At 31.9% G+C, this 27,442-nt stretch overlaps 11 protein-coding genes and 1 non-coding gene across 12 annotated transcripts; 6 read left to right on the forward strand and 6 right to left on the reverse strand.

Annotated features, from left to right (window-relative positions):
* Window positions 1-530: 530 nt before the first annotated feature.
* slu7 (pre-mRNA-splicing factor SLU7) lies at window positions 531-2,250 on the reverse strand (the record flags this gene model as incomplete). Its single annotated transcript, XM_020576832.1, has 3 exons — window positions 531-697; window positions 774-1,624; window positions 1,703-2,250. The coding sequence occupies 3 exons, from the start codon at window positions 2,248-2,250 to the stop codon at window positions 531-533; spliced, it is 1,566 nt and encodes a 521-aa protein (XP_020433244.1).
* A 551-nt stretch (window positions 2,251-2,801) lies between these two features.
* Window positions 2,802-4,159, forward strand: PPL_05963 (uncharacterized protein; the record flags this gene model as incomplete). Its single annotated transcript, XM_020576833.1, has 3 exons — window positions 2,802-2,979; window positions 3,078-3,557; window positions 3,855-4,159. The coding sequence occupies 3 exons, from the start codon at window positions 2,802-2,804 to the stop codon at window positions 4,157-4,159; spliced, it is 963 nt and encodes a 320-aa protein (XP_020433245.1).
* Window positions 4,160-4,424: 265 nt separating this feature from the next.
* PPL_05964 (uncharacterized protein) lies at window positions 4,425-7,738 on the forward strand (the record flags this gene model as incomplete). The annotated part of the gene is made up of 4 exons (XM_020576834.1): window positions 4,425-6,534; window positions 6,573-7,231; window positions 7,306-7,568; window positions 7,597-7,738. 4 exons carry the CDS (start codon window positions 4,425-4,427, stop codon window positions 7,736-7,738), a joined length of 3,174 nt encoding a protein of 1,057 aa, XP_020433246.1.
* Window positions 7,739-7,955: 217 nt separating this feature from the next.
* PPL_05965 (uncharacterized protein) lies at window positions 7,956-9,757 on the reverse strand (the record flags this gene model as incomplete). Its single annotated transcript, XM_020576835.1, has 5 exons — window positions 7,956-8,376; window positions 8,414-8,723; window positions 8,829-8,964; window positions 9,051-9,243; window positions 9,336-9,757. The coding sequence occupies 5 exons, from the start codon at window positions 9,755-9,757 to the stop codon at window positions 7,956-7,958; spliced, it is 1,482 nt and encodes a 493-aa protein (XP_020433247.1).
* A 471-nt stretch (window positions 9,758-10,228) lies between these two features.
* Window positions 10,229-10,434, reverse strand: PPL_05966 (uncharacterized protein; the record flags this gene model as incomplete). Its single annotated transcript, XM_020576836.1, has 2 exons — window positions 10,229-10,235; window positions 10,289-10,434. 2 exons carry the CDS (start codon window positions 10,432-10,434, stop codon window positions 10,229-10,231), a joined length of 153 nt encoding a protein of 50 aa, XP_020433248.1.
* Window positions 10,278-10,361, forward strand: PPL_05967. The gene is given in 2 exon segments: window positions 10,278-10,314; window positions 10,326-10,361. It is a non-coding gene; the product is annotated as a tRNA-Thr (tRNA).
* A 418-nt stretch (window positions 10,435-10,852) lies between the features above and the next one.
* PPL_05968 (uncharacterized protein) lies at window positions 10,853-15,610 on the forward strand (the record flags this gene model as incomplete). Its single annotated transcript, XM_020576837.1, has 8 exons — window positions 10,853-11,681; window positions 11,801-12,261; window positions 12,343-12,814; window positions 12,889-13,140; window positions 13,178-13,232; window positions 14,170-14,317; window positions 14,399-14,452; window positions 14,708-15,610. 8 exons carry the CDS (start codon window positions 10,853-10,855, stop codon window positions 15,608-15,610), a joined length of 3,174 nt encoding a protein of 1,057 aa, XP_020433249.1.
* Window positions 15,611-16,223: 613 nt separating this feature from the next.
* PPL_05969 (putative purinergic receptor) lies at window positions 16,224-17,696 on the forward strand (the record flags this gene model as incomplete). Its single annotated transcript, XM_020576838.1, has 6 exons — window positions 16,224-16,251; window positions 16,362-16,418; window positions 16,470-16,543; window positions 16,619-16,990; window positions 17,068-17,430; window positions 17,523-17,696. The coding sequence occupies 6 exons, from the start codon at window positions 16,224-16,226 to the stop codon at window positions 17,694-17,696; spliced, it is 1,068 nt and encodes a 355-aa protein (XP_020433250.1).
* Window positions 17,697-18,130: 434 nt separating this feature from the next.
* svkA (severin kinase) lies at window positions 18,131-22,065 on the reverse strand (the record flags this gene model as incomplete). The annotated part of the gene is made up of 9 exons (XM_020576839.1): window positions 18,131-18,451; window positions 18,516-18,726; window positions 18,825-19,116; window positions 19,215-19,333; window positions 19,507-19,609; window positions 20,120-21,064; window positions 21,206-21,567; window positions 21,733-21,815; window positions 22,063-22,065. The coding sequence occupies 9 exons, from the start codon at window positions 22,063-22,065 to the stop codon at window positions 18,131-18,133; spliced, it is 2,439 nt and encodes an 812-aa protein (XP_020433251.1).
* Window positions 22,066-23,060: 995 nt separating this feature from the next.
* Window positions 23,061-23,843, forward strand: PPL_05971 (2-phosphosulfolactate phosphatase; the record flags this gene model as incomplete). Its single annotated transcript, XM_020576840.1, has 1 exon — window positions 23,061-23,843. The coding sequence occupies one exon, from the start codon at window positions 23,061-23,063 to the stop codon at window positions 23,841-23,843; it is 783 nt and encodes a 260-aa protein (XP_020433252.1).
* An 85-nt stretch (window positions 23,844-23,928) lies between these two features.
* PPL_05972 (uncharacterized protein) lies at window positions 23,929-24,579 on the reverse strand (the record flags this gene model as incomplete). The annotated part of the gene is made up of 2 exons (XM_020576841.1): window positions 23,929-24,027; window positions 24,496-24,579. The coding sequence occupies 2 exons, from the start codon at window positions 24,577-24,579 to the stop codon at window positions 23,929-23,931; spliced, it is 183 nt and encodes a 60-aa protein (XP_020433253.1).
* A 624-nt stretch (window positions 24,580-25,203) lies between these two features.
* Window positions 25,204-27,154, reverse strand: srp54 (signal recognition particle 54 kDa subunit; the record flags this gene model as incomplete). The annotated part of the gene is made up of 6 exons (XM_020576842.1): window positions 25,204-25,571; window positions 25,666-25,773; window positions 25,859-26,112; window positions 26,186-26,334; window positions 26,429-26,833; window positions 26,924-27,154. The coding sequence occupies 6 exons, from the start codon at window positions 27,152-27,154 to the stop codon at window positions 25,204-25,206; spliced, it is 1,515 nt and encodes a 504-aa protein (XP_020433254.1).
* Window positions 27,155-27,442: the final 288 nt, after the last annotated feature.

Here is a 27,442-nt window from a genome sequence, read left to right on the forward strand (position 1 = left end):
CACAATATTTAGCTGTTAGTTTTTTGAAATTTTAAATTAAGGAGGGTGAAAAACTTTTTAGTTGTGCAAAAATGCGGATTCTGATGACGAATAACAAAAATGACACTACCTCATTTTCGAAAGGAATGTTATAACAATAAGGGGTGTGTTTACGAATAAAATACTAATATTAGTTTTTTTCAATAGATTTAAAATGACTATTGATAAAATATATTACCATTAGTATTATTGGTATTATAAAATTTGCAAACTTGAGTTGAATTAACAAACAAGTACTTATATGGAATATATTAATTCTAATAAATATTTATTATTTAATATTTTAATTAATATTATTTTATTTTTAAAAAGTGTTTGTTTTTTGTTGTACAACCATTATTAAAACTAGTGGGTTAAAGTTGTAGTTGTAGTTGTGTGTCAGACTTTAAATTAATAATAATAATAGACGACAAATTATTTCTTAATTAATTGCAATGATAATTTAAATTAAAGATTTTATTTTGATAAATTTGATTATTGTTGTTGTTGTTTCAATCATCGTTATCTTTAAAATTAGCCATTGGATCGTCAGCTCTCAATCTCTTTAGATTGTATGCTTCCATCTCTTCCTCTGTTACATTAAAACCTTCGCTTGACAATGAGTTGTAGTCTCTCTTTCTTTCGTCTGTCGATGTCGATTTGTTTAGTTTCTCTTGTTCTTTGATTGTCTTTCTTTAGTTTCTTTTCTTTTTCTTTTTCTTCTTTCTCTTGTTTCTTTTTTGATTTATCTTTACTACTACTACTATTATTACTATTATTTCTTTCTTCTTTATCATCTTTAACTGTTTCTTTTTCTTCTTCTTCTTCTTCTTGTTTATCTTTATCTTCGTATTTCTTTGAAATTGGTATTGTAGGTTGTTCTTTAAGTTTTCTTCCAGCTTCGCCTGTACAGTATGACATTTTGATAGTTTGTTTACAACATTGGAATCCCCAGACACCGTTCTCCCAGTATGATCCCCAAACGGCAGTGTGATTATTAATATATACATCCTCTTCATATTTACTCTTTGTCAACTTCTCTTCACCCTTGATGAGTTTACCCGAAGCAGAGTACTCCTGATAGATCTCTGTCTGTGGAACAATGTCGACAGCACCACTGCCGCCATTCTCTGGATTCCGAAGTGATTCTTCACCACCATACTTGTTCAAAATCAACTCTTTCGTCTTGTTCTTCAGCTGCTCTTTCTTCTTCAAGAACTCCTGATGCAGGATCGCCGCTTGTGAGGGTGCCGCCGACAAGTCTACATCTTGACCCTTATCGGATGCCTCCCAACTGAACATCTGCATCTGTTTGAACTCTTTAGTCTCACCGGTGTTTCTCGTAAAGTTGTCACCGGCAAACGGAATATCCGTAATGTTGGCGGCAGGCAGTGGGTTCTGTCTCATGGAACGCGACTTTGGTTCGTAATGCGCCGAATCCAAATCCAAATTATACAAATACTTTGCTGTATCCTCACGAATTCTGAGATTTCTCACGGTTGTTCTCGACTTTGGATCCATCTTTTGAATCAACGCTGCATCTTCATTATCAAATGTTTGATCTTCCTCTTGTTTCAACAGTTCCTCTTCATTCAACTCTCCTTCCCTAATAATAATTGATTGTATATTAATATCTATAGCAGCTCTCTCTTTTCATTATTATTATTATAATCGTAACACATACTTTAAATTCTGTTCTTTCATAATCTCTTGTAGACGTTTCTTCTTTCTGGCAGCTTCTGCCTTCTCGTAGACAGCCATGACATCTTGGTATGACTCTGGGTCGTAGCCATTGTAGGGGTCGCGCTTACTGTCGTAGTCGAGCTGTAGCGACTGGATCACTTCGTCCGGTCTGATGTCTTGGTTGGTGTAGCGCGCACCCACTTTTCGCGGACGTTCGCAGCAGTCTTTGGCTTGGTGAGTCATCGCACCGCAATTGGTACACGCACCCTTTCTGAATTTGGTGGCAGCCGGTGCAGCGTAGACACCGCGATCATACCACTGCTTGTCGTAGTCGGTCTTCTTATTGAATGCACGCTGATGTTTCAACGACGGCTTATTGGTATCGACGTACCAAGGCGCCTTTGTAATATACTGAGGAATGTGAGGATTGATTTCCTTTCCGTCTTCATCGAGCTCTGCCGGAGCGGTACCAGCTTTTCTAGCCTCCTCCAACTCCTTTTGTTTTCTCCAATCCTCTCTTTTCTTCCATGTCTCTGATTTCGATGCCATTTATATCTTCTATCTTTATTTTATTATATTCTATCTTTTTATTTGATCAATAATATTAACTAATAATAACAAAATAATAATAAAAATAATAAATAATAAAAAGAACAACAATATATTGTTTCTTTTTTCAGTTAGTTGTTTAAAACATTCAATATATTTTTGATTTTTCAAAAGTGTTGTTATTAATATTTTTGAAACAAAAAAACGAACTACAATTTCTCACCTTTTTTTATTGACATTGGAAAAGTTTGTGGTGAGGTGGATGACACCGCAATTGATTTGATTGCAATCAAATCACAAAATATCTGATAATTTATCATTATATTTATACATTTTTCATTCATCTGATTTCATATATATATTTCAGATTTTTATTTATTTATAATAATAATAATGTTAATAAAATATAAACATAGTAATAATATAGTATAGTATAGTGTTTAATAATATTTATTAAATAAAATAGTTGTAATAATAATAAAAGAGAAAATAAGATTATACAAACTAGTTAAATTAAATACTAGTCGAATTTTTGAACAAAAAAAACAAAAATGACAGCATCCAAAAAGTCAGGAAATAGTGGAGCTCCGCCAGGTAGTACTGTATCGAGTACAAACAGTGCGATCAATGCAGAGATGTTGAAAGCACTCACCTATTGCGGTGTTTTTCTAGGTTCTGGAATTTGTAATACCCTTATTGTACAATTAATATATGATACTGCTAAATTTGGTATGGAATCAATCAATCAATCAATCGATCAAACAAACAATCTATTTTAAGTTAATAAACAATCTAACCTCTATCTATCCATCTATCTATCTATTAAGATTCTAGAGCAATGTTAACAAATACATTTATATTTATGGGATATGCTATGATGCGATTCTTGCCGGCACCAACGAAAGGCACTGTGAAACTACGTCCGGGATCTGCGGTTCCCTCGAAAGTGTATATTGTATTGGCGGTACTCGATGCCTTTGCATCGTTGCTTACAACAGTTGGACAAATCAGTATTGGCAGTGGGTTGTTTCAAGTGATATTCTCATCAAAGATCATATTCAGTGCGTTGCTCTCAAAGTTTTGGTTGCGCAGGTCACTGACACCCGCAAAGTGGGCATCTATCTTTGTCATTGTATTTGGTTTGATTATATGTGTTTATAAACCATCTAGTGGTAGTAGTAGTGTTGTACCAAATACAGTAAATACATTACCAACTGTTGATTCAACAACTTCTACTGTGGATGCCCTCGATGCGGCAACTAAACAACAACAGCTAACAACTACAAACAACTCTTCGTTTTTCGCTGGTATCATTGCTGTGCTGCTAGCATCGTTCATCTTCTCCGCTTCACATATCTACTCTGAGCATATGTTGCGTGAGTTTGAGGTGTCGCCGTTTGGATTCGCCGCTAGCTACGGCTATTACAGTGTGATATGCTGTTTGATCTACTTGTCGACTATCACACTCTACAATATCAACGGTTGGATTCTGACACCGTTGTCGAACGTCCCCTACGACGGTCTGATGTTCTTGCTGACACTGTTTTCCATTCTCATCTGTACGAGCACACTCCGTTCGTATGGTATCTTCAATGTACTGTCAGAGTATGGTACAGTGACAATGGGTGTTCTCTACGCGTTGCAATCGATCGTTGTTTTCTTCTCGAGTGCAATGTTCCTCTGTGATCCGACGCATCCAACACGATCCGGTCAGTGTTTGACCACCTCCAAACTCTTGGGTTCAATGATAGTTATCACCGGTGGACTTCTCTACACATTCTCCTCAGCAGCTGCATCAAACACACCGACACCCGCCAGCAACACCAACAATACAAACTCAACACAAAACACTAACTTTATTCCACCATCACCTTCAAAAACATTATTAATTAAAACACCAACCAACTAACTAACTAAACAAATAAACAAACAAAACAAAACAAAACAATATCATTTTATTCTTTATTTTTAATATTATTTTTGAAATCATCAAACAAATGTTATGTTTAAACTTATTGACGGTTGACAGGTGTTAATATTTACTTTGGCGCCAAAAATTCCAAGAATTCAAAAATTTGAATAACATTTGTTTTAAAAATATTAATAATAATAATTATATTAATAATTATTTATTATATCTATTATAATATTAGATCTTTGTTAGTTATTTTAATATGAAAAGATTAAAAAGAACAAATAGTAAATATAGTGATGACGATGATGATTTCATTTCAGATGAAAAACATGATGATAATGATGCCGATGACTTTGAAAGTCCTGATGAAGTAGAGACAAGAGTAAGATCTAATAGTAAATATAGCGATGATGATGACTACGAAGAAGAAGAAGAAGATAGTGATAGTGATTTTAAACCAAAAAAGAAACATAAATCAGCTACATCTACAACCAATAATAATACTAGTACAAAGTCAAAAACAAAAGCAAAAACAAAAACAAAAGCAAAAGCAAAAGAAACAACAAACAACAAACCAGCAGTAACACCAAGAAAGAATAAATCAACAACGTCAACAGCAGCAACATCTAAACAACAATCAAAAATAACAAATCATTTCATATTATCATCAAATAATAATATAAGTAATATAAATAATAATAATAACAATAAAAGTAATGATGGTGATAATAAACAGAATGTTATTACAAGTAGTAGTAGTAATAATAATAATACAGTAATTATAAAAGATGAAAATAAACCGGTACATCCATTTTTCACTAGAGGCGAAGAGATTGTTAAAAAGAAGAAACAGAAGGAGGAGAATCAAAAGTTGTTGGAAGACAAGTTTCATAATAACGGTGGTCCAGTTGCAGAGATATTCAAATCGAAACAGGAGAAGGACCAAGAGTTTGTCGAGAAACTACAGGATGAACTCAGACAAGATATTATAAAGACATGTCAAGATCGTGCAAACATTTCAATTGGCAAAGTTATACATCCATTCTTTCAAATGACACCTTCAACATCGTCAACATCAACAACTATTAAAAGTAGTAATAGTAATAACAATAGCAATAATAGTAGTAGTATTAGTAATAATAATAATAATAATATAGTTACAATAGTGGATTGTGATAAACTTTACAATTTAAATGATTTTCCAGATAAATCACAGTGTCATATTGGATATACAGAGTGTGAACAGTGGAAAGATGGCGAAGAACTGGAAAGAATGAAACTTTTGGCATCACAAGAGATATTGGATTCAATGTTGGTGTTTGATTTGAATACATTCATCCCAAACTTCACAAGTATGCTTAAGGAAATCGATCAACAACTTGGATATAGTAGTTCTTCACAATTACAACAACAATCACAGAAATCACAACAATCACAAGAGGAATTAGTAGTACAAGTACAAACACAACAATCAATTATATTAGATGAAACTCCAACTACAATAACATCCTCATCAACAACATCACCATCAAATATAAATAGTAAACAAGAGATAATAATTGAAAAGTTGTATCAATTGTTGGTTCAAGGTATTGAAAGTGGTGGTGTTGAAATGATATCCATTGCAACACTGTCCAATATGTTCAATCAATTTAGAGGATCTGTTTCTCAGAACACTACTTCCACTAAGAATAGCAACAACAATAGTTTGTGGTCTGACAAATACTTTTCGAACAAGTTCAACGAGATATTCCAAGTGGTTACAAAGAGTAATAATACGTACACTGCGATGGACTTTGCAGAATGGATGGGTTGTTGGCGTGATAAGGATAAAGAGAGATATCAGGTCACCGATAGTAGTGCCACCAAGAAGCGAAAGTCAAAGAAGAACAGCGAAGAGTTGAACTCTACCATTGTTATGGTCGGGCCGGTTGGATGTGGAAAGACAGCGTTGATCTACTCGTGGTGTAAGCAATACAACTACCAAATTCTAGAGGTGAATCCATCGATGAGAAGAAATGGAAAAGCCATCATGGATCTACTAGGTGAAGCAACACAATCAAAGAGTCTTTGTAATTTTAATAGTAATAATAACAATAGTAACAATAGTAGTATTAATAATAATAGTAATAATACTAGTAATAGTAATACACTTACAACACCAAAGAAGTCAACAACAAACAAGAGAAATAATAGTGGAGGAGCTTTACAACAAACGAGTAACAACGATCTTAAACTACCATCGATGAGTGCAACATTGGTTTTATTCGAGGAAGTGGATATCTTGTTTGAAGACGATAGAGGATTTAGCAATTCTCTAACAACTCTGATATCCACTTCAAAGATTCCAATTATTATTACTTGTAATGGTAAGTTACTAACGACAACCTATAGAATCTAAATTTAGATAGCTATCTATTTTGTTCTAACTATTTCTTGACAAACAAAGAGAGTACACCTTTAATAGAAAGAATTATAGAGAGTAACGATTTAGATGCATACTATTTCGAGAGATATGAAGAATTGGAAATCCTATTGTTGCTGTATTTCATTTTGATGATGGAGGGCAAAGTAGAAACATTTTTAAATGAAGAGCAGTTCAATTCACTTTTACAATTTATTCGGATTCATAATAATGATATAAGAGGTTGTATCAATGACTTGGAGTTTATATGTTTAGGTAAATTGATGACGACGACAACAGCAGCGGATGGTGTGTTTTGTGACTCTGGTAATCTAAACTTTTATCAATTGGGAGGTGTTTCTGGTAATAATTTGGCAACGATTGTCACTGGAGTATCGACATCTAACCAACCGGTCGATCAATCAACACTCACTCAAATAGCAGATGGATTACAATTGGATGTATATTTTAGTAATTATCTAGATGCTTTTAGAGTTGGTAAAGGAGCAAGTGGAAATGGAAATGAAAGTGGCAGTGGAAATACTGTCGACAACCAAATTAACCCACAAATGACATTGGAAAATCTTTGGAAGCTTTCCAATGATATTTCATTTTGTGATATAATTTCAAATGAACCTGAAATTCAATCAAGATACTTAATTGTAAGTTAGAAACAACAATTCAATTTGATAATATAATATTAAACAACTATTTATTTAAAAACAAACAAAACAAGGGATCTGATGGAGAATTTAATAGTGAACTATATGAATTCGATGAAAATACATCGAATCTTATACAAACACCGGAACTCATTAATCATTTAACAAAATCAACAAATTCAATACAATATAATAATCGATCAAAGACAATCACCTCATTGATATCTCATCTAGGTATATCGACGTATCGATCTTCGACTATCAGCAGTTTAAAGTCAACACCAACACAACAATTGGAAGCACCGGCGATGATTGCCGATATCAATCGTGGCGATAGGTTAATTTACCAAAACATTATCTATCAGTACAGTCTGCTATCGTTCAGTAATATCTCCTACGGTAAAATGCTGTTGGAGTACCAACCATTCCTCCAGTGTATATGCAATTCCGAAAACCACCGAAAGTCAAACAATCCAAAGCGAGGCAATCGATTCAGTCACTATCTAAACTATGATGAATATCAATCTAATATTGTCATGAATCATAGTATCAAAATTTAGAAAAATAATATTTTAAATAAACAAACTTATTATTATTATATTATTTTATTATCGATCGATTATTAATATCGTAACACTATCTTATCCTTATATTATAATTATTTGGTCTAAATCTATATTTATTTTGTTCGGAAAAACAACAACTACCACTACTATTTTTTTTTTTACAATAATTGTTGGAACATTTGATCTACTGTACCCTTGATTGGTGATTGTGGTGAAAGGATTTGGTAGTGTTTGGAGAGTGGCTCTTCACGGTTGTCCTTGTTGTAGAGTGTAATTTTAGCGGTGTAGGCCTTGGTGACATCGATACCTTGGACATCTGAAACTTCCAAAACGATCTCTCTGGTGTTGGCATCCTTCTCGACGATGGTTGGTGCATCTGGATCGGCTGGATTCTCAAACTCACAGACGACAACAGAGTTTTCTGGAACTGTAACGTTTTCGTGGCATGCAAGAATGATTGAAAACTCTGATTCCTCTTCGACATGAGCTTCCTTTGTTTTGAAATATTTAGATACTGATGGAATTGTATAAATTAAATTCTCTGAGCTAATAATCGCGATTAATAAACATGTAAGTAATCTTTTATATTATCATCACATTAATTACTACTACCTACTTTTTAACTTCATTGAATTTCTCAATGGCTTCATCTTCGCGACCGACAATTAAATAACCACAACCTAATCTGTTGATTTCATTGAGTAGATAGTTTCTTAATTTCAAACGCTCGCTCTCAGAGTTTTCAGTGTTGTTGTTAACCTTTGTTTCGAAAAGTGGAATGATTTCCTCTTGTCCTTTAATGTATTTTTCATAGTAACCGTGGGCAAAGTAAATTGGTGCGGTAACTCTAAGGAATGAAATCTTTTGTTCACCTGGGAAGTGTGCCAAAGCTTCTTCTACTGTTTCATCAATCTTTTCGTCATTCTCTAAATTAATGTGATTATCATTATAATTAATATCTATCATTACCCTTTTGTTTTTCAAACTATTCTAAAAACATCTATCAATATTGATGTTGTGATTTGTCTTACTTTGAGCAACATAGAATTCAATTAAATCGATTAAGCATGATGCAACGAATTGAGTATTTCCTGATTTCTTTGCGTATTCAACTGACTTGTGAACGGCATCTAACCAATCACTCTTTGCATCGATCTTATTGTATAACTAAAGATATGTAAAGTAGATAGATATTATTAGTTTATCACATTATAATATATATATATACTCTCCGAATCCTGATAATATCATACATTTGCAAGAATTGAATAATGATTTGAAAGTTGTTCTGCCTTAAGGTTGTATTTTCTTGGAATTGACTTGGCCAATTCAATAGCTTCATTATATTTCTTATCGTCAGTCAAATCCTTCAAGATAACTTCATAGAGATTCAATGTCTCTTCTAATTTCTGTCCTTGTGGATTTGGTCCATTACCATCAATCAAACTATTAAATTATTATAAAGTGAAGTATAAATAAATAAAGTTAATATGTTATAGTATAGTTAATAATATTAAAAAATAAATAAACAAACTTACATTTGAGCATATTTAACCATTTTCTTTGTATTTTGAGTGGCATTGGCCAAACGGAATACCATGAACAAGGTGTTTCCGTGATCGACGTTCTGAAGGGTGATCGATTTCGAAACGATTCCGTACATGATTTCAAAGATCTCGAGAGCTCTTGGTAGATCTTCCTCTTGGAGTGCCTCCTTACCGATCTTACGGTAGGCTTCAAACTCCATGACCAAACGCTCGTCGTCAGCCTGCGAAAGCTTCTTTGGCTTCTTCATTCTCGGTGCCAACGAGTCGTCGCCACCTGAAGATCCAAACAAAGAGCTCTGTGTGAATCCTTCCTCCTCGACATAGTCTTGGTATTGGTCGTAGATCGACATCAACAATGATCCGACCACAAAGGAGATACCTCCATATGTCATAATCTTTGAGAATGAAACCATTTCTTTTCTTTCTTGTTGTTTTGATATAAATCAAATCTAAAATCTAATCTAATGTGAAAAAAAAACTAAACTAAACAAAGAAATTACTAATGTAAAAAAATGATGATCGAATAAATAGTCGTCAAAATAAAAAAAATTTTAAAAAACTTAAAACTATTTTTTAACATTTTTTTTTCACCTGCAACACTTTTAATCAAGCATATGCAATTAACAAGTTCAAATGACCTAAGAGACATCAACAACAACAACAATAATAATAATTCGACCAATTAAACATAAAAAGATTAAAATATATTCTACCCTCTACTCTTTCCCACTTTTAATGGATGACCAAAAAAAAAACAATCAAATACTTTCATGTATTACAGTGGGTAATAGGTGCTTATTAAGACTATTAAGGTTATCTATATGCAAGACACACTATGCCACTATGCAATGGAGCTAATACAAACTCGATTTTTAAAATTATTTTTAATAGCTAAAAATAAAAAATTAAATTGAAAAAAATTGAGTTTGTATTGGCTCCATTGCATAGTGGCAGTGCATCTGTCTCGTAGGATGCTAAAGTTAACAGAAGGTGCGAGTTCGATTCTCGCTGGAGCCATTATGTTTTGTGCCCCTGATGCGCGCATAATTAACAATGTTTTACATTGTCTTTTAAAATTACCGAACATCATTCTTGATCAAAAGAAATAAGTGTAATTCTTTCTTTTTATCAAATTTATTTATTAATAATATTTTAATGAATGATCAAATAGAACTAAAAAATTTTATATAAATTATTTATTTTGAAATTTTATTTTAAATTTTTAAAATAAAAATCTGTGTGATTTTACCCCACTTTTAATTAAAATTGTCAGCTGAAATTTCGTTTTAATTGTTTTTATTTTGAAATTAATTTAATAAAATATAATTGTTATTGTTGCATTGCAAAAAAAAAAGAATTTTCTATTATTAAGATATATTTTTAATTTTCTATTTATTTTATTAATAACAAGAATAATAATAATACACATTGTATAAAGATTGTTAAATATTACATGTTAATTTTTTGATATAGAGAGTAAGAGTAATTTAATTAATGAAAAGAGAGATATGAGCAATGCTATAAAGAGAAATAATAAGAGTGAAAATCAAGATATAGATGAATATGAAGAAGTAGTTGGAGATTATGTTAGCAGCAATAATAATAATAATAACAATAACAACAGTAATAGTCAACAAGATAATTTAAGTAGTAGTACAGGAAGTATAGGAACTACTTTGAAGGATCCACAACGATATATATTCAACGATGTCGAAGTGGATTCAAAGTCTGTTGATCTCAATGAAATTGTAAATAAGACACCAAAGCTATCATTGTTACCATTGAAACTATCTTCGAGTAAACTTGACCTTGAACCAATAGATAATACATCCGAAGAAGATGATACAGATGATACAGATGATAAAGAAGAAGTTGAAGGACTAATAGAAGATGAAAAAGAACAACAAAATAGTAGTTTAGATAATATTAATAAAATAGATAATCTTGTTGTTGAAAGTAAAAGTAAATATATTGACTCTAATGATGAGAGTGATAGTAACAACAACAGTAGTAGTAGTAGTAGTAGTAGTAATGGAGATGAATATGAAGAGGATGATGAAGAGGATGAACATGATGAACAGCATTTGGAGATAGCAGATACAACCATTCCAGTTTCACCAGCTTCAACTAATTCCTCAACAACAGAGGATGGTATTGAAGATACACACGATGATAGTAACAACAACACCACCGCCAACACACCTACTGAAAGAAATCCATTCACTCTCGAGAACAAACAGAGCAGAGAGATCTACACTTCAAAGATATTAGATAGACAAAAGAGTTTAGAGAATGTACCATCCTATTTCTCACCAAACAAACCACTTATCAACAAAAGTAAGTAACAACAAATATTGAATGTTTTACACGCAGCAAACCACTAATACATCATCGAAAAATAGGACATAGTTTCATAAAGAAAATAGTTAATAGAGTTTTCATTACTTTAAAATCAGCGACTTCCGAGGACTTGTTGACATCTCAGAAGAATCAGATATTGAAAGAGTTGTTTAGGAACGTTGCTTCGGAGTTGGATGACTCTGTGCTGGAGTATCTGCAGTGTGTCGAGAACAAACAGTCGTCGCCGATGCGTCCAAAGAACTTCACATCGTTCTCACCGCTGCATCTATCGGCGGACAACGTCTCGCTGCCCCCAATGACACTACTCAATGAATACTCTGACTCACCGATACAAATAACGAAACTACCGCATCCACCGACAGCATTCGACAAGTCACAATACCACAGCTATCCGATACTGGACGACAAGAGTACACCGACAATCTACTACTACCAACTGATTTCACAGTACTTTTACAACGTACCGAGTGAAGTCGATCGATTCCGTCCACTCTTACATTCACTCTGGAACAATCATTGGTTCTTTCTCATTTTTTCATCGTTATTCAATCAATGGGTATATATATTTATATGTTAAATCTTCATTTCCTTTCACTATAGTGAATACTAACTATCTTTTCTGAAATATATATCTTAGATATTAGAATATAGATTATCATTGATACCACAAGTAAATGTATTTATAAAAGCTACGAATCGGTTGTTTTGGCATGATATGGATAATAATACACAGCGATTCAAAGACGTATATTTGTTGTTAAAGAAGAAACTGTTGGATGGCAGTCTGTGGCGCGGATTGAACGAAGCGACCAATCCCAACGACGAACCACTCATGCTTAGGAACCGACGTATATGGATCGATTTCTATCATATCATAACCGTGTTTTACTTCTACTATGAGTTGGAGGTCGATCAACAATCGCTAGACGCATTCACCAATCGTGTACACATCGAATACCAAGATTATATCAACGAGAAGAAAGAAGCGGAAGCCGACCAACAACTTACGGTGAACGATATCTTTGTACGTGGAATCATACGACAACTCTATCTAATTAAAACCGAAGAAGTTTTAATTAAATATATTGAATTATCTATATTATTTAAAGGTAAATATATATAATAACAAAAATAATTAATACTATTTATTATTAATATTTTAATTTGTTTTGTTTTTGTTTAGATTGGAATTTAAATGCAGTCACAAAAATTAAATTACAATCTTGTTTATATTCATTCTCAAAGCCAGGATCACCGTTTCACATGCCAAGAGGAGTAAGAGTTATCTCGAGGAAATCACTGGATATTCTTTTCCCAGATGGAAAGATATCGCGATACACTGTCAATCTTTTCTTTAGACTATTACATCCCTACTACTCTGCAGGCTCTATCGTACATTGGATCGTAGAGACCACCAAATCATATATACCAGCTTGTATTTTAAAACGTCTCAATATTACCAAATAGAATAGTACATAACATAACATATCCAATCCAACAACAACGACAACAACGACAACAACAATAGTAATAACAAACTAGTAATAACGCCCGCCGCCAATACGAAAACTTATTTTTTTTTCATTTCAAAATCTTTGTAATTAATTTATTTAACATTATATAATTATATTATATTATATCTTTTTCTTTTCTGTATATACATAAATTAAAAAAACTAAAACTAAATCAAATCAAATCAAATCAATCTATAATCCGATTATTATTATTTTTTTTTTAAAGATAATTTAATAAATATTTATTTCTTATTCTATTTTTTTAAACCTTAACAAAAAAAAAATTAAAAAAATTTTTTAAATAAAATAATAATTTTGCAAATATTAATAAATCTTGTAAGTTCAAACAATTCGAATTACATTAATCGTAAGTCAAACAGACAGAGTCATACAAAAATGATATTGAACAAAGAAAAAGCGAATTTTAATGTACAGATATAAAATTACTAAAATAAGTGATAACAGATCTAAAAAAAACAAACTATCATAGCATTTTCCACATTAGAGTACCACTGTTTTCAAAACAACATTAACACACTAAGATACTTTCTGCATACCACTACCTTCGTTGATAATGAAGATCTTGTTCTTTTTCACTATGAGTTGGTGTTGTTAAACACAAGTTCAACTTTATTTATTATTATTCTACCAACGCTATCAACTTTTAATATGATGTTGATATTGATTCAATGAAATAATAATAATCATAAATATATTATTATACATATTTTAATTTAAATTAAATTAAAATACATTAAAATCAACAACAGCAGCAGAATCAAAATAATTATAAAAATAAGAATAATAAGATAATTATATAAACTAATTTAAACTATATTTATTTATTTAATATAATAATATTAAATTGATATTTATTATTTAACATAGTTGAAGAGCAGAGCAGAACATTGAGTAGAGATGTCGATCACATTTAAACACTTACAAAACAGTGACCTAAGAGCATATCAAAATGTATTTTCAACATTTTTGTTTCAAAGACTACCCAATGAACTAAGAGAATACAGTATATTTCTATCGGTTGCCGTCATATCTTTGGTCATTGTATTTTTCGTTTTCATGGGTTTAATTATATTTGCTGTAAGTTGTCAGTCAACACTTAAACCAATGATTGGTAAAAATATATAACTAACCTTATTGTTAATCTATATCGAAATACAGGGTACAAGAGCAGCTCCACAAAGATCATCATCAGCAAAGAAAAATAAATCAAAAGTAACAAAGAAGAAATCATCATAAATCATTACATTTCATAATAAAACAAACAGCTTTATATTATTATCATATGATATTGATATTGATATTGATACAAACAATAGATCCTCCATCCATTTCAATTATTTAACATATTAACAACAAAATCATTTAAAACATATGCTTTCAATTATCTTATTTTTTTATTATTGTTATTATTTGTTATCTAACAACATTGTTTGTTTAATAATATTATAATTTTTAACAAAAATTTAGAAACTAGGTAATTGGAATGAAAGATCAGTTCGTTTGAGAACCAAAGTAGATGATCAATTCGGATTGTCATCTCCATTCGATTCAGAGCATATATCGTCGAGAAATGGAAGTATAGATGTTTATAGAAGTAGGAAAGCTGGTCAGTCAGCACTGCCCGTACTCTCTTTGAATTCACATGCATCAATACCATCACCCACCATTACAAAACAATCGAATTACTCTGAAAAACTGGAAAGAAAAGCAAATCATGAGAAGAATGCATCTCGACGCAAGAGTATAGAGCCAAAATACTCTTACATTGAATTCGACGAAGACAGTTGCTACGACACTGAATATACTTCATCGTCAATGTCGAGTGAAGAAGAGATTCAACAACATCATCAACATCAACCCAAAAACCTTTTAAGAACAAACAGCGGCAGAAGAATACAACTCGATCAAGACACTATGATGAGCAATAGGGAAAAGAAAACTGTGATGGAGAGTGACGATGACTACGACTACGACAATGGAGGCTATTTAGATGAAGAGGACGAGGATTCCGAAGAGTTTGTAGATTCCGAGGAGGAATCTGAAGATGAATACGAAGAGGTATATGTAAAAGTCGACAACGTCGGAAAGAAAAGAGGAAGAGGCAGACCTCCAAGAAAATCATTACAGAAATCAATGAGCAGCAGCAGCAGTGAGAGCGAAGAAGACGAACAACAGGAGGACAATGGAATGAAAAAGGCTGGATTAATTGACTATAAAGACCTACCCAAACCAGGGACATCAAGAAAGAAAACCTCACCGGAACGTTTCGCAGATTTGGTGTTTGAAGATAGTGGACCAGGTTCGTATAAAATAAAAATTGTTAAAAAAATTAAAAACAATTATCTTCAAGTTAATATCTATTATGACTAATTAAATTTGAAACAACAATAGGTCATCCTGTACAATAAATGGTCTGAGGGTCTGTTTTTTTTTCAAAAAAAAAAAAATAATAATATGTAAATTAAAATTAATTTAAATAAAATAAAAAAAAAAAGATAAAAAAATTAAAAACAACCATCAGCTCCACATCATAAACCACACAGTTTTTGATCATTTTACAAAAAATCAGTGATTTTATCATCTTGCACGGAGACGAAACAATTCTCAACGATATTGTTTTTTTAGATATTTAAGTCTCTTCTAAAAAATAAAAAACAATGAGTGTTTTCAGTTAAAATGTACCAAAATTGAGAAAAAAAAATAAAACTCAAACAAAAAAACCAATAATCTTTGCAAAGTTCTTCTGACACAAGGATTTTCGAGTACCACCTTCCACACTACAACAAAGTTGTTTTAGTAGTCACTATTGTTTTATTTGTTTTATTTCATTACTTAAGTAAATCAATAAACATAACATATAAGAATATACAATAATTACATCAGATATATATACCCATACACATATAGTAATAAATTAACGAAATCAAAAAAGAAAAGAAAAAGACTAAGTTCATTAATTTGTTTCGAATAAAAATAAAAAAATATGGGTTTCCTCTCGAATGTTGATTGGGGTATGTACTTAGTTATATTTGCATCTTTTCTAATTATGACTGTTGAAAAATTAATTTAAGCTAACCTTTTTTTTTTTTTGTAATATTTCTGTTAAATCTGAAATATTTAGATGATATTTTTTCATATCAAACTGTAAAGATTGTAAAGATTAGAGATAAAAGATTGAGTATTTTACATATTTTGTTTTTGGTAGCAATCGTTTTGTATATATCCATAGGTACTATTCTTTTAGAGAAGAGATACCTCGCTACAGATTCTCCAATCGGTTCAATTAGATCAAGTTTACTTGCTGTATGTATTTATTAAGTATCAAAAAGATTATAATAGAGTAAATTAATTTTTTATTTATTTTTATGTTATTTGTAGCCAACTTATAGAGATCCATCACCTCCATATTGCAATACTTCAGGAAATGCTGAATATAATGGTTTCCCAACTTTCCAATGTCAATACTGGGATGAAGTGCTGGCACTTTATCCATCATCTTCCGATACATCGATGTTTATCACCACACGTGCCACCACTGAACAACAAGACACACTAAACAACTGCAATCTTACAGAACCCTCATGTGTATACGTAACCTCCAACGTTGTTGATTTATATGTTGCTGATATAGATAACTTCACCATTATGATAGATCACACCGTTTCCGCACCCAATTTAGATATTGAATATAATGCACGTGAACTCAACGGAAGATTATTAGGTTCCAATGGAAAAGTTTGGACTCCACCAGTAAGTCGACAAAATATATTAATACTATATATATATTTGATTAATATCTAACTAATTGTTTGTTTTATATAATTTAGCCTCCAAGTGTTGTAGGTGTAAAGAATAAATATGATATTTTGACATTGGATGCTTGTTTGGAGGCAGCTGGTATCGACTCTTTGGATCAACCATCACTTAGCAATGCATCGAGAAGTATGAGAAACGACGGTGTATTGATTTTAGTATTCATCACATACTCCAATATGTACACATACGATACCAGCAACTTTAGATACACATACGAGTTCAAAGTGATCAAGGATACCAAATTCAAGGCTATCGAGCCAATCTTTACAACAGGTGTAAATAACAGATTCGTATTCGACCGTCATGGTGTCAAATTGATTTTCATCCAAACCGGTACAATCGGTAAATTCGATTTCCAGACTATGCTTTTAACTGTATGTAGTTATAAAATAATATCAATCGCAAAAAGCTTCCTTTATAAATAATAACCACTAACGCCTGGCTAATTGATTCTTATTTATTTTAGTTTGTATCTGGTATTGGTTTAGTAACAGTTTCAACAGTTATTGTAGATGTTTTGGCAGTTAAATTGTTGCCACAGAAACACAAGTATCAGAAATTGAAATACCAAGAGGTTGGTGTCAGCCTTCCATTGTTAGCCAATGAAAATGAGACTGCAGATGCAGAGCACAAGAATTAAGATATATATATAATTACAAGACTTTTTTTTTTTCTCTCAATTAAATGGTTCATTTCTTTACAAATTGAAATCAAATCAAATAGTTGGACTCCAATCTTTTTTTTCCCTTCACCACTTTTATATTTAAAAAATTAAGTCAGGCAACTCTATATTTTGTATGAATTGACAATGTAAAGCTTTTCAAATCAAACAAAATAATAAATAAATAAATAAATAAAAAAAATAGAGTATTTTTTATATCATATAATAGTCCTAATAGTACATTTTATTATTTATTGTTATTGTTATTTTCTTTTTTTACTATATATAGTTAAGTTGGTTTGTTTGTTTTTTTTTGTTTGTTTTTTATATTCTAATGTTTGATTTATATTAATACATCAGATTGATAAATTCGAATCGGGTTTAGCAAACACGTTGAATGTTAAAACTATGATTTAGTTGGCTTTGTCGGCTTCGATTGCGGTTTGTTTTGGTTCAAAATCTACAATACCATCCAATGGGTAGTTGGCAGCGTATGACAAAGCGTTGAGCTCTTCTTTCTTCTTTGCCAACAATTCATTCAATCTGTTGTACTCGTTGATTGGGAAGTTTTGTCTGGTAAATAATTTCTGTTGTTTACGTCTGAACAGGTTGTTGTTCAAAGCCTCGAATGTGTACTCTGTCTTGGTGAATGTGAAATAAATGTAACCAATCAAAACAGTACCAAAACTGACAAAGTAAGTTACTGGCTCCATAATATCCCATGATAATTCCCACTATCAAATTTAATTAAACAATTAATAATCCATAACAACCAATTAAATTTTAATTAATACATACCCATGTCAATCTACCGATGATGGCAGCTTGTGCAACCAAGTATCCAAGACCGAGCCAAATGACACGGTGTGCACTCTTCTTTGATTTTGTGTCGATGATTGACTTGATGTCATCCAATGGTCTGATACGATCTTCGAGGATCTTAATTTCATTCTTCTTATTTTCAATCAATTGTACCAAACCTACACCTTTATTTTCAATATCCAATACACTAAAAGCAAAAAAAAAAAAAGCAAGGAATGGTGTTAGACTATTTACTGATCGAAAATAAAAACAAACTTGCTTAAAGATGATCTTGCTATGACTTACTTATATAATGATTGGTAGACATGATTTGGATTGATAAAAACAGAGTTGGAAAGAGTTGGTGCGGTGGAGTGTGGGAGATAAATGATATTTCCTGATTCGGTTAAAGCACTTGCGAGTCTGTTGACCTCACTATCTTGGAATCCAGATTCAACACAAAGATTCTTGAACTCGTCAAAGGTAATCTTTGTACGTGGATCCAAACTCAATCTTTGTCTCAATTTAGTGGCATTCGATGACTTTAAAATGATATTAAAATCTTGATTTTGTGTTGAGAATGTGGTGTTTGCAGTAGCTATAATTATTTCGAAACGCATTTTTCACAATCATTATTAGAAACAAACATATAAGAAATAAAAAATAAAAAATATTAATTAATTATATATAACTTACAGAAAGATTGAATACTGGTTCTGAAAGATCTTTGTAAATTGTTGACTCTGGTGAAAGATGAAGTGGTAGCAGAGTTACCAAGAACTCCACGTCTCATCACAGTACTAAATAACTTTGAGCTATACATAGATTGATTGTTTTATTTTATATAAATAATATGAACACAATATACAATTTTTTTTTAATCTAGAGAGGTCGATCATCAATGTTTTTTAGAAAGATCAAACAACCCAAAAAAATTTTGTTGAAAAAAAAAAAATAATAAAAAAAAAAACAATCATTTTTTTTTTACATGAAAGCACATGGATATTTTTGTGTATGTCTTGCTTTTCTTTGTGATCTCAAAAATAGAAAGAAAATATTATTAATTAATTGAGGTTGTGTTGTTATAGTTTCTATATATTATATATTGAATATGGTAGTTTTATTAAAATATTGTTGTTATTGTTGTTGTTGGACGTTTTGGTGATGAAAGAGGAAAATGAAGTGATGATAAAGTCGTTTTAAAACTATCTATAAAATTACTACTTGTTTTAATTGTTATTTTTTTTTGTTTTTTTTTTTTTGTTTGATTAAAACTACAAGGGCTTTGTGATGGATTATTATGAGAACATTATTTATATATAAAAGTAAAGTTGTGTGTTTGTCTTTTTTATATAATTATCGTTTTTTGTTGATTACCAAATCTCGTTTTTTTGTTGTTGTTGTTTTTATGTTGTTGGAGAATATGTGATTGTTTAAGGCAATATGATTTTACACTTTGTTGTTATTATAATGGAGTGGAGGTTGGTTGGTTGGTTGATTGATTGTATTTTGTTATATGTTGTAATATTGTATTGTTATTGTTAATGTTGTTTATCTCTTAAGTGTTTCAATAATTTGAGCAATAAGACTGTGTGTAATACCTGGCTTTGCTTTCTCAGCGTTGTCAAATGCCATTTTGAGTTGTGCCAAAGAGTTGATAACGTTTTCATCTTGTGTGCTACGGAGCAGCTTCGAGAGCACTGGGTAGATGACAGAGGTGAGAGCGCTCGCTCTTGGTTGAGCAGCGCCGGCACCGTTTTGAGCTGGTGCAGAGACGACTGCGTTGTTGGTGGCGGGTGCAGGCGAAGATGGCGCAGCATTGGCAACGGCGACCGGTGCAGTTGCAACTGGTGTTGGTTGTTGTTGTACGACTGGTTTTTGAACTGGTGCTGGTGTTGGTTGAGTGACGACCGGTGGTGGTGTTGGTTTTGTTGGTTCGTCGACGTTTGGTTTGGTGAATGCAGGTTGTGCGGCTGGCTTGGGTGCAGCCTGTACAGGTGTTGGTTGTGGTGTGGAGGTAGCGGCAGCGACTACCGGTGACTTGGCGGCTTTAATAGTTGGGAAATCCCATCCGTCGTCGTCGTCGTTGCCTTTGTTGTCTCTATCGTCGCCGTCTTCATCCTCCTCGACGTTGCCACCGTTCAGCTGTATCCACTTTTGTCGACGTTCGATCAACTCGGTGAGACAGCTCGTCTTTTTGGCGGCCTTTATGAATTTGTGTTTCAATAGATCTTTAGCTGTTGGACGTAGATTCGGATCCTTATTCAGACACAAACTACAAAACTCTTTGAAACCCTTTGAGAAATTGCCCTCGAGGGTGGGAGGTGGATCCTTTGGGATCAAAAAGAGTGCACGCATCGGATGCAAATCGGCTCTGGGTGGCTCGCCCTTGGCCATCTCCAACGCTGTAATACCCATACTCCAAATATCCGCTTTCGAATCGTAGCCAGTCTGTTTAATAACCTCTGGTGCCATCCAAAACGGTGTACCTACAAATGTATTTCTCTTTGTCATTTGATCAGTCAATTGACCACTTACACCAAAGTCTATTTTAGTATTAAAAGTAAAAGTAAAAAGTAAAAAGTAAAGATAAAGAAAAAAAAAAGAGAAGAAGAATAAGTTAGTTAGTTTAATCATTATCATCAATTCATCATAATTTAAAATAGTTAATAGATCTATCATCTTACCAGCTAATTTAACATCACCGCTGGCTGACAATAAAATGTTGGCAGCTTTAATATCTCTGTGAATCTTTCCTTCGGAGTGGAGGTATTCAAGACCCTTGAGTAACTCTCTGAGGATGATGGCAATGAATGCCTCATCGAATGGACCTGGCTTCATGAGATCCAAGACCGATCCACCAGCGAGATACTCCATGATGATCCAGAGCTTAGTTCCTTTCAAGAAAGAACCAAAGTACTTTGTAACGAAAGGACTCTCACATTGTGACAACACATTGATCTCCTGTTGAATATCTTCGATTTCATCCTCTGCATCGTCGAGATCGATAATCTTTATAGCTATAGTTTCATTTGTTTTCTTATTTATTCTGTATTTATTTATTTATCATAAATATAAATCATAGGTTAATTCACATTATTAATAATATAGTACTATATATTTAAATTGATAGAATAGATAGAATAGATAGATTTTACAAAAATGTAAAAAAGAAAACAAAACAACAACAATGCTATTGCAATGAAAAACATACCCTTTAAATACCTCACCAAATGAACCTTTACCAATCTTTTCTTGTTTAATATACAACTCTTCTGGATCTCCTTTTTTGCTTGCCTAAATTATAATACGAATTAGTTGATCTGTTTTGTTTTGTTTTTGTTTTTGTTGTTTATTTTTATTTTCTCAAAACATAAACACAAACACTAAACGAAAACACATAAGATGTTTTGTCGCATTCATTCGTTCATTCATTCATTCATTGATAATTATCAAATATGAATCTGAATCAATTCGAATCTTTGTTTTTGTTTGCTTATGTTTATGTAAGATTGATTGATTGGTTGTTTGATGATCGTCATACCATTTGTCTATCTATTTATTTTTTATTTATTATCAAATATTATATTATTATTATTATTATTATATTACTATTTATTATTATTATTATCTAATATTAATACTATTTTTCAAAGTATGTTCTAATATTATTGTGAAGTTTATTGTATGTTTGATATTGACTTGGCTTATTTTGATAATTCCTGTGATGTGATTTACTACAAAACAAAAAAATTATAAAAAAATAAAATAAAAAATAAAAATAAAAATAAAATATTAAAAAAAGAAAAAGTTATATATATATCTATATTATATTATAAATAATCTTAAATATTGTTGTTTGATCAATATTATTGATTATTTATTGTATTGTTGTTATTGATTTGATTGATGAAAAAATAAAAAAAATTTGTTTATTGGTTTGATTGATTGTTATTGTGTTTTTTTTATATTGGAGTTATTTTTTTTTTTATTATTTTTTTTTGTGTCTTTTTTTAGTTTCAAAAAATTTTATTTTATTTTATTTTTAATTTTTTTTGAATAATTATTCCAGGTTTTTTTTTTTTTTGATTGAAACAATAGTAAAGAGTTTATCTGGTTGGTGATGTTTATTATTATTATATTTGATTATTATTTTAATAGATTGTTTATTTAGTTTAAACAATAAATATTTTCTTTTTATAAATTTGTTTGTTTTCTTTTTTTTTTAATTTTTAATTTTTAATTTTTTGCAAAAAATAATAATAATCTTAAAAGATCGTTCAAAACATTGAAACAAAAAAGATAAGATAACCCAACCCAAAAAGGAAGGAATAAATTAGTTTGATCATCATTAATTTATATATTGTCCAAAAAACAAAAAAAAAAAACAATGTTGTTTTGGGGTTATATGATTTTACACAATTATTAGGAATGATGATCTGAACAGCCAGCTGTTTATGTTTTATGTTTTATGTTTTTCTTTTCTTTTCTTGGACTAACTAAATTTAATTAAATAGAATATTTAATAATATATAATAATCAATGGAGAAAACTGGTGGTGAATTAAGTAAGGTTAGTGTTTGTTTATCACCTGTTTTATTTTATCAATATGCAGAGCAGTTGGATAGTGATTGTATAGTTGTGGTGATCGATGTACTCAGGGCAACGACAACTATTGCAAGTGCACTCAACAATGGTGCCAGCGGTGTAAAAGCAGTGTCTGAGGTATCGGAGTGCATCGAAGTCGCCGCTCAGCTCAACGGTGTTGCCGGTGGCGAAAGAGAGGGAAAGGTAGCACCCGGTCTGGAACATGGTAATTCACCACTGGAATACACCAGAGAGTTGCTAGGTGGACGTCCACTCGTGCTGACAACCACCAACGGCACACGTCTTCTCAACCTAGCACAGAAACATTCACCAAAGCAAATCATCACCGGTGCCTTTGTCAACCTGGATGCAGTGGTCACTCACATCCGCGCAGAAAAGAAACTCTCGGAATCCAATCGATTGAATGTCGTTCTAGCATGTGCAGGTTGGAGAGATTCCGTTTGTCTTGAAGACTCTATGTTTGCTGGTGCAGTAGTGTCGAGACTGAGAGAAACCGGTGACTTTCAAATTCAATGTGATTCCGCACAGACCGTTGAGTCACTCTACAACAGCGCTAAATCCGACCTCTATGAGAATCTCAAATCGGCATCACACTTCCAAAGACTAGCGAAACTCAATCTTTTCGACGACCTCAGATTCTGTCTTACTCCAAGCACAATCAATCTAGTTCCATTGTTCAACGTTGACACTGGATTATTAATTTCAAAAGTACTGTAAAATAGCTAACAATAACAATAACAATAATCATAACAATAATCATAACAATTTATAAAGTAATGTCCTGAATTAGCTTTGTTTTTATTTAATTATGCATAATTGAATCTGGAATGAATCCATCATTTACTCCAGCGATGTAGAGATGTTCTGGAAACTCTAGGGGGTGAGGATTGTTATGTTTCAACTTTGAGATGATAAAGTTAGCGAATTGCTGGCTGTTTATCTGTTGGCTCCAGATGCGTGATGATCCTCCTCCATTGGCCTGCTGCTTTTCTGAGAAGAATTCATTGTACCATTGGTTTTTGATGACATCTTGTAGACCTTCTGCCCAATGACTTGGTTGTCCTTGATGGTACAGGTTGTCTATTTTTCCAAGGTGATAGTGTAGGCGGTATTTCTCACGGCGATACGATCCCAGACGCTCCAAACATAGAACCACGTTTGAATCTGGTATGACTGTAGCGGACGACTCTGAAGTGTTCACATCGGGTGAGGTGAACTCACTCTTTCCTTTCACCAAGAAACACTCCAGTCCCGATGGATTGGACAGAGTCGATTCACCACCTACATCTATAACAACACTGTACAAACAATTCTGAGTGGGTTTCGACATTTTCTTTTCACTATAGATAACAAGATAGATGTCACCTACATGCTTACTATCCACTTCACTATCTGGAAATGGTGTATAAGGTGGTAGTGGAGGTGGAGTTGATTTACTAAATAGTGATCCCATTTTAATTATTTTTTATTTCTTTGTTTTTATTTTTTTAATTTTTTGTTTTTTTCTTTTTATCTTTATAAAAGAATAATTAAAATTATAGTTGGATTATTTAAAAACTATGAAGTTAGTTAACTTGAAGATGATTATGATATCATAGGAATAAATTAATGAATTATTTATTTTAAAATAACAATATTAATTTAATAATAATTTAATATTTTTTTTAATAGCATTTTATATTCAAACCGACATAGAGATAAAATCATTGCATTCACTTCACCCGATTGACATGTGACTTACCACACCAAATCCTGATGATTAATTCGATATGATAAATAAAAAAATAAAAATGTTACACCACCAAAGATAACACAAATTTGATTCTTTAAATAATTAAAATTTTGAGTTATCCTAGCTTGATTATAATAAATAAAGAATAATGCTATGTGAATGTTTGATATTTATATATAATCAATAAGAAGAAGTTATTATTATTGTTGATTATTATTTTTGTTTTTTTTTTTTTTTTTTGATTTAAATAATTATTTTGATTGTTTTGTTTTGTTTATTTAATATATTATATAGTGTCGCTCATTTTATGTTCAAATTGTTTAAAAAAAAAAAGGTAGTACTATCTTAATCAAGTCCGAATGGATTGTTGCCACCGAAAGGATTTCCACCGAGTTTACTTAGATCCATTTTGCTCAGGTCACCAAGACCTTTCATATTTTTAACAGAAGCCAACATCGATTGTAAACCACCCATACCCATCTTCTTCATCATCTCTGGTGGCACCATGCTTGCGAGTTGCTGTAGATTTCTCTGATTTGGCACACCACCCTTGGCCATATTGGCAAGATTCTGAAGACCTGGTCCCTTTGAGAACATCTTTTCGAATGCCTTCTTTTGTTCGACCAACTCTGCAACCTCTCTTGGGTGTCTACCCGATCCTCTTGCAATTCTAAGGATTCTCTGTGGTGTGATTTGATGTTTACCATCCAATTCTATTTGAAAAGTAATTACACTTATTAGTATATCAAACTTATTTTATTCAACTATGTTTTTTCTGTTAATATTATTATTATTATCGATACATACCACCATCTGACATACTGTCTAAAATATTGATATAAGCTTTAAGTTTCAAGTTACCGGCGTCTCCTTGTAGTTGTGGAATATTACTCATACCTGGCATCATTTGTACAACTAATAATAATTTGATTATAATTTGATTATTTGTTAGAAATGCTGTGAATTCTTCTAAAGGTTGGTGAAATGATAGATATCTTACATTTATCGATTGGACCAAGATTCAAGATTTGTAAGAATTGTTGTTTCATATTTCTAAATGTGAATTTTCCAGATGCTATTTCCTCCAAGGCTTTTGTATCTTTTGGTACTACGTCTGCAATCATATTCATCATTCCTTTAACATCACCCATACCCAACAATTTACTAACAAACGAAGATGCATCGAATAAATCTAAATCTGGAATATGTTCACCTGTACCAATGAAAATAATTGGACTCTTTGTAGCTGCAACACTATACATATATATAATATTAGTATTAATATTCTATTCTATTTCCAACTATAATTAACTAGATTAATACATACGCAGAAATAGCACCACCACCCTTTGAGTTACCGTCCATCTTTGTAATGATAACAGAACCGACAGATACAGAGTTCTTGAATGCAGTGGCTTGATCGAATGCAGCTTGACCAATAGAACTGTCCATTACGAAAATAACATTGTCTGGTTTCTATAGAAACATATATATATATCAAACTAGTTGGTAAACAATAATACTTATGATAAAACTACGTAGATCTCTAGAGAGTTGATTTTATACTTACAACTACAGTTTCAATTTCTTTCATCTCTTTAAATAGCTCTTCTTCTTGTTTATGACGACCGGATGTATCGACGATGATGATCTCAGCACCGTCCTTCTTGAAGATGTCAACACCCTTCTTGGCGACGGCAACAGGATCTCTGTCGGTGTCACTACCGTAGAATGGAATCTTTGCTTTGGTGGCATTGTGTTTCAATTGGTCGAAAGCACCAGCTCTGAATGTATCGGCACAAACCATTGCAGTTGCCCATCCCTTTCGCTTGTAGAACGATGCCAACTTGGTGACCGACGTTGTCTTACCGGCACCCTGAAGACCGACAAACATAATGATATTCGATTTACCCTTAGTTGGTTTCCAAGGTGCAACACCTGGATCCAACAACTTAATGAGTTCATCAAATACAACCTAACCGAATCGATAACGTTATATAATCGATCATTAATATATTTATAACTAACACGTTATATGTTTACATCAATTGAACAGAATAAATACCTTTTTAATGATTCTTCTCTTATTTAAACCGGCAGCCATTGCATCCAACTTTAATTGTTCTTTAATATTCTTTCTCATTTGAATGATGAGTTTCAAGCTTACATCGGCACGACTGAGTGCATTACCAACTTCTTTCAACAATGTATCGATTGTCTCTTCATTTATAATGGTTGAATTACTCATATTGGCCAAAGCCGATGAGATTTGATTACCTAAATCCGCTAACACCATTTTTCTTCTTTCTCTCTATTCAACAAATAAACTAACAATGTAATTTACAAATTTTAGCAATATATATATATTGATTGAACAATGATCGATTATCTCTGTTTTTGATTTTGATACTATTCTCTCTACTGCTACTGCTACTACTTCTTATATAATATACCAATCTAAAACTAATATCTATCTATCTTTTTACTAAAAATAAAGATACTTTTACAATAATAGTGAATAATATTATAGATTAATTATTATTATTATTATTATTATTATTAAGAAACTCTACTAATTTAAAAG

The sequence above is a fragment of the Heterostelium album genome, assembly GCF_000004825.1.
Source record: "Heterostelium album PN500 unplaced genomic scaffold PPL_contig13, whole genome shotgun sequence".
Taxonomy (NCBI): domain Eukaryota; phylum Evosea; class Eumycetozoa; order Acytosteliales; family Acytosteliaceae; genus Heterostelium; species Heterostelium album.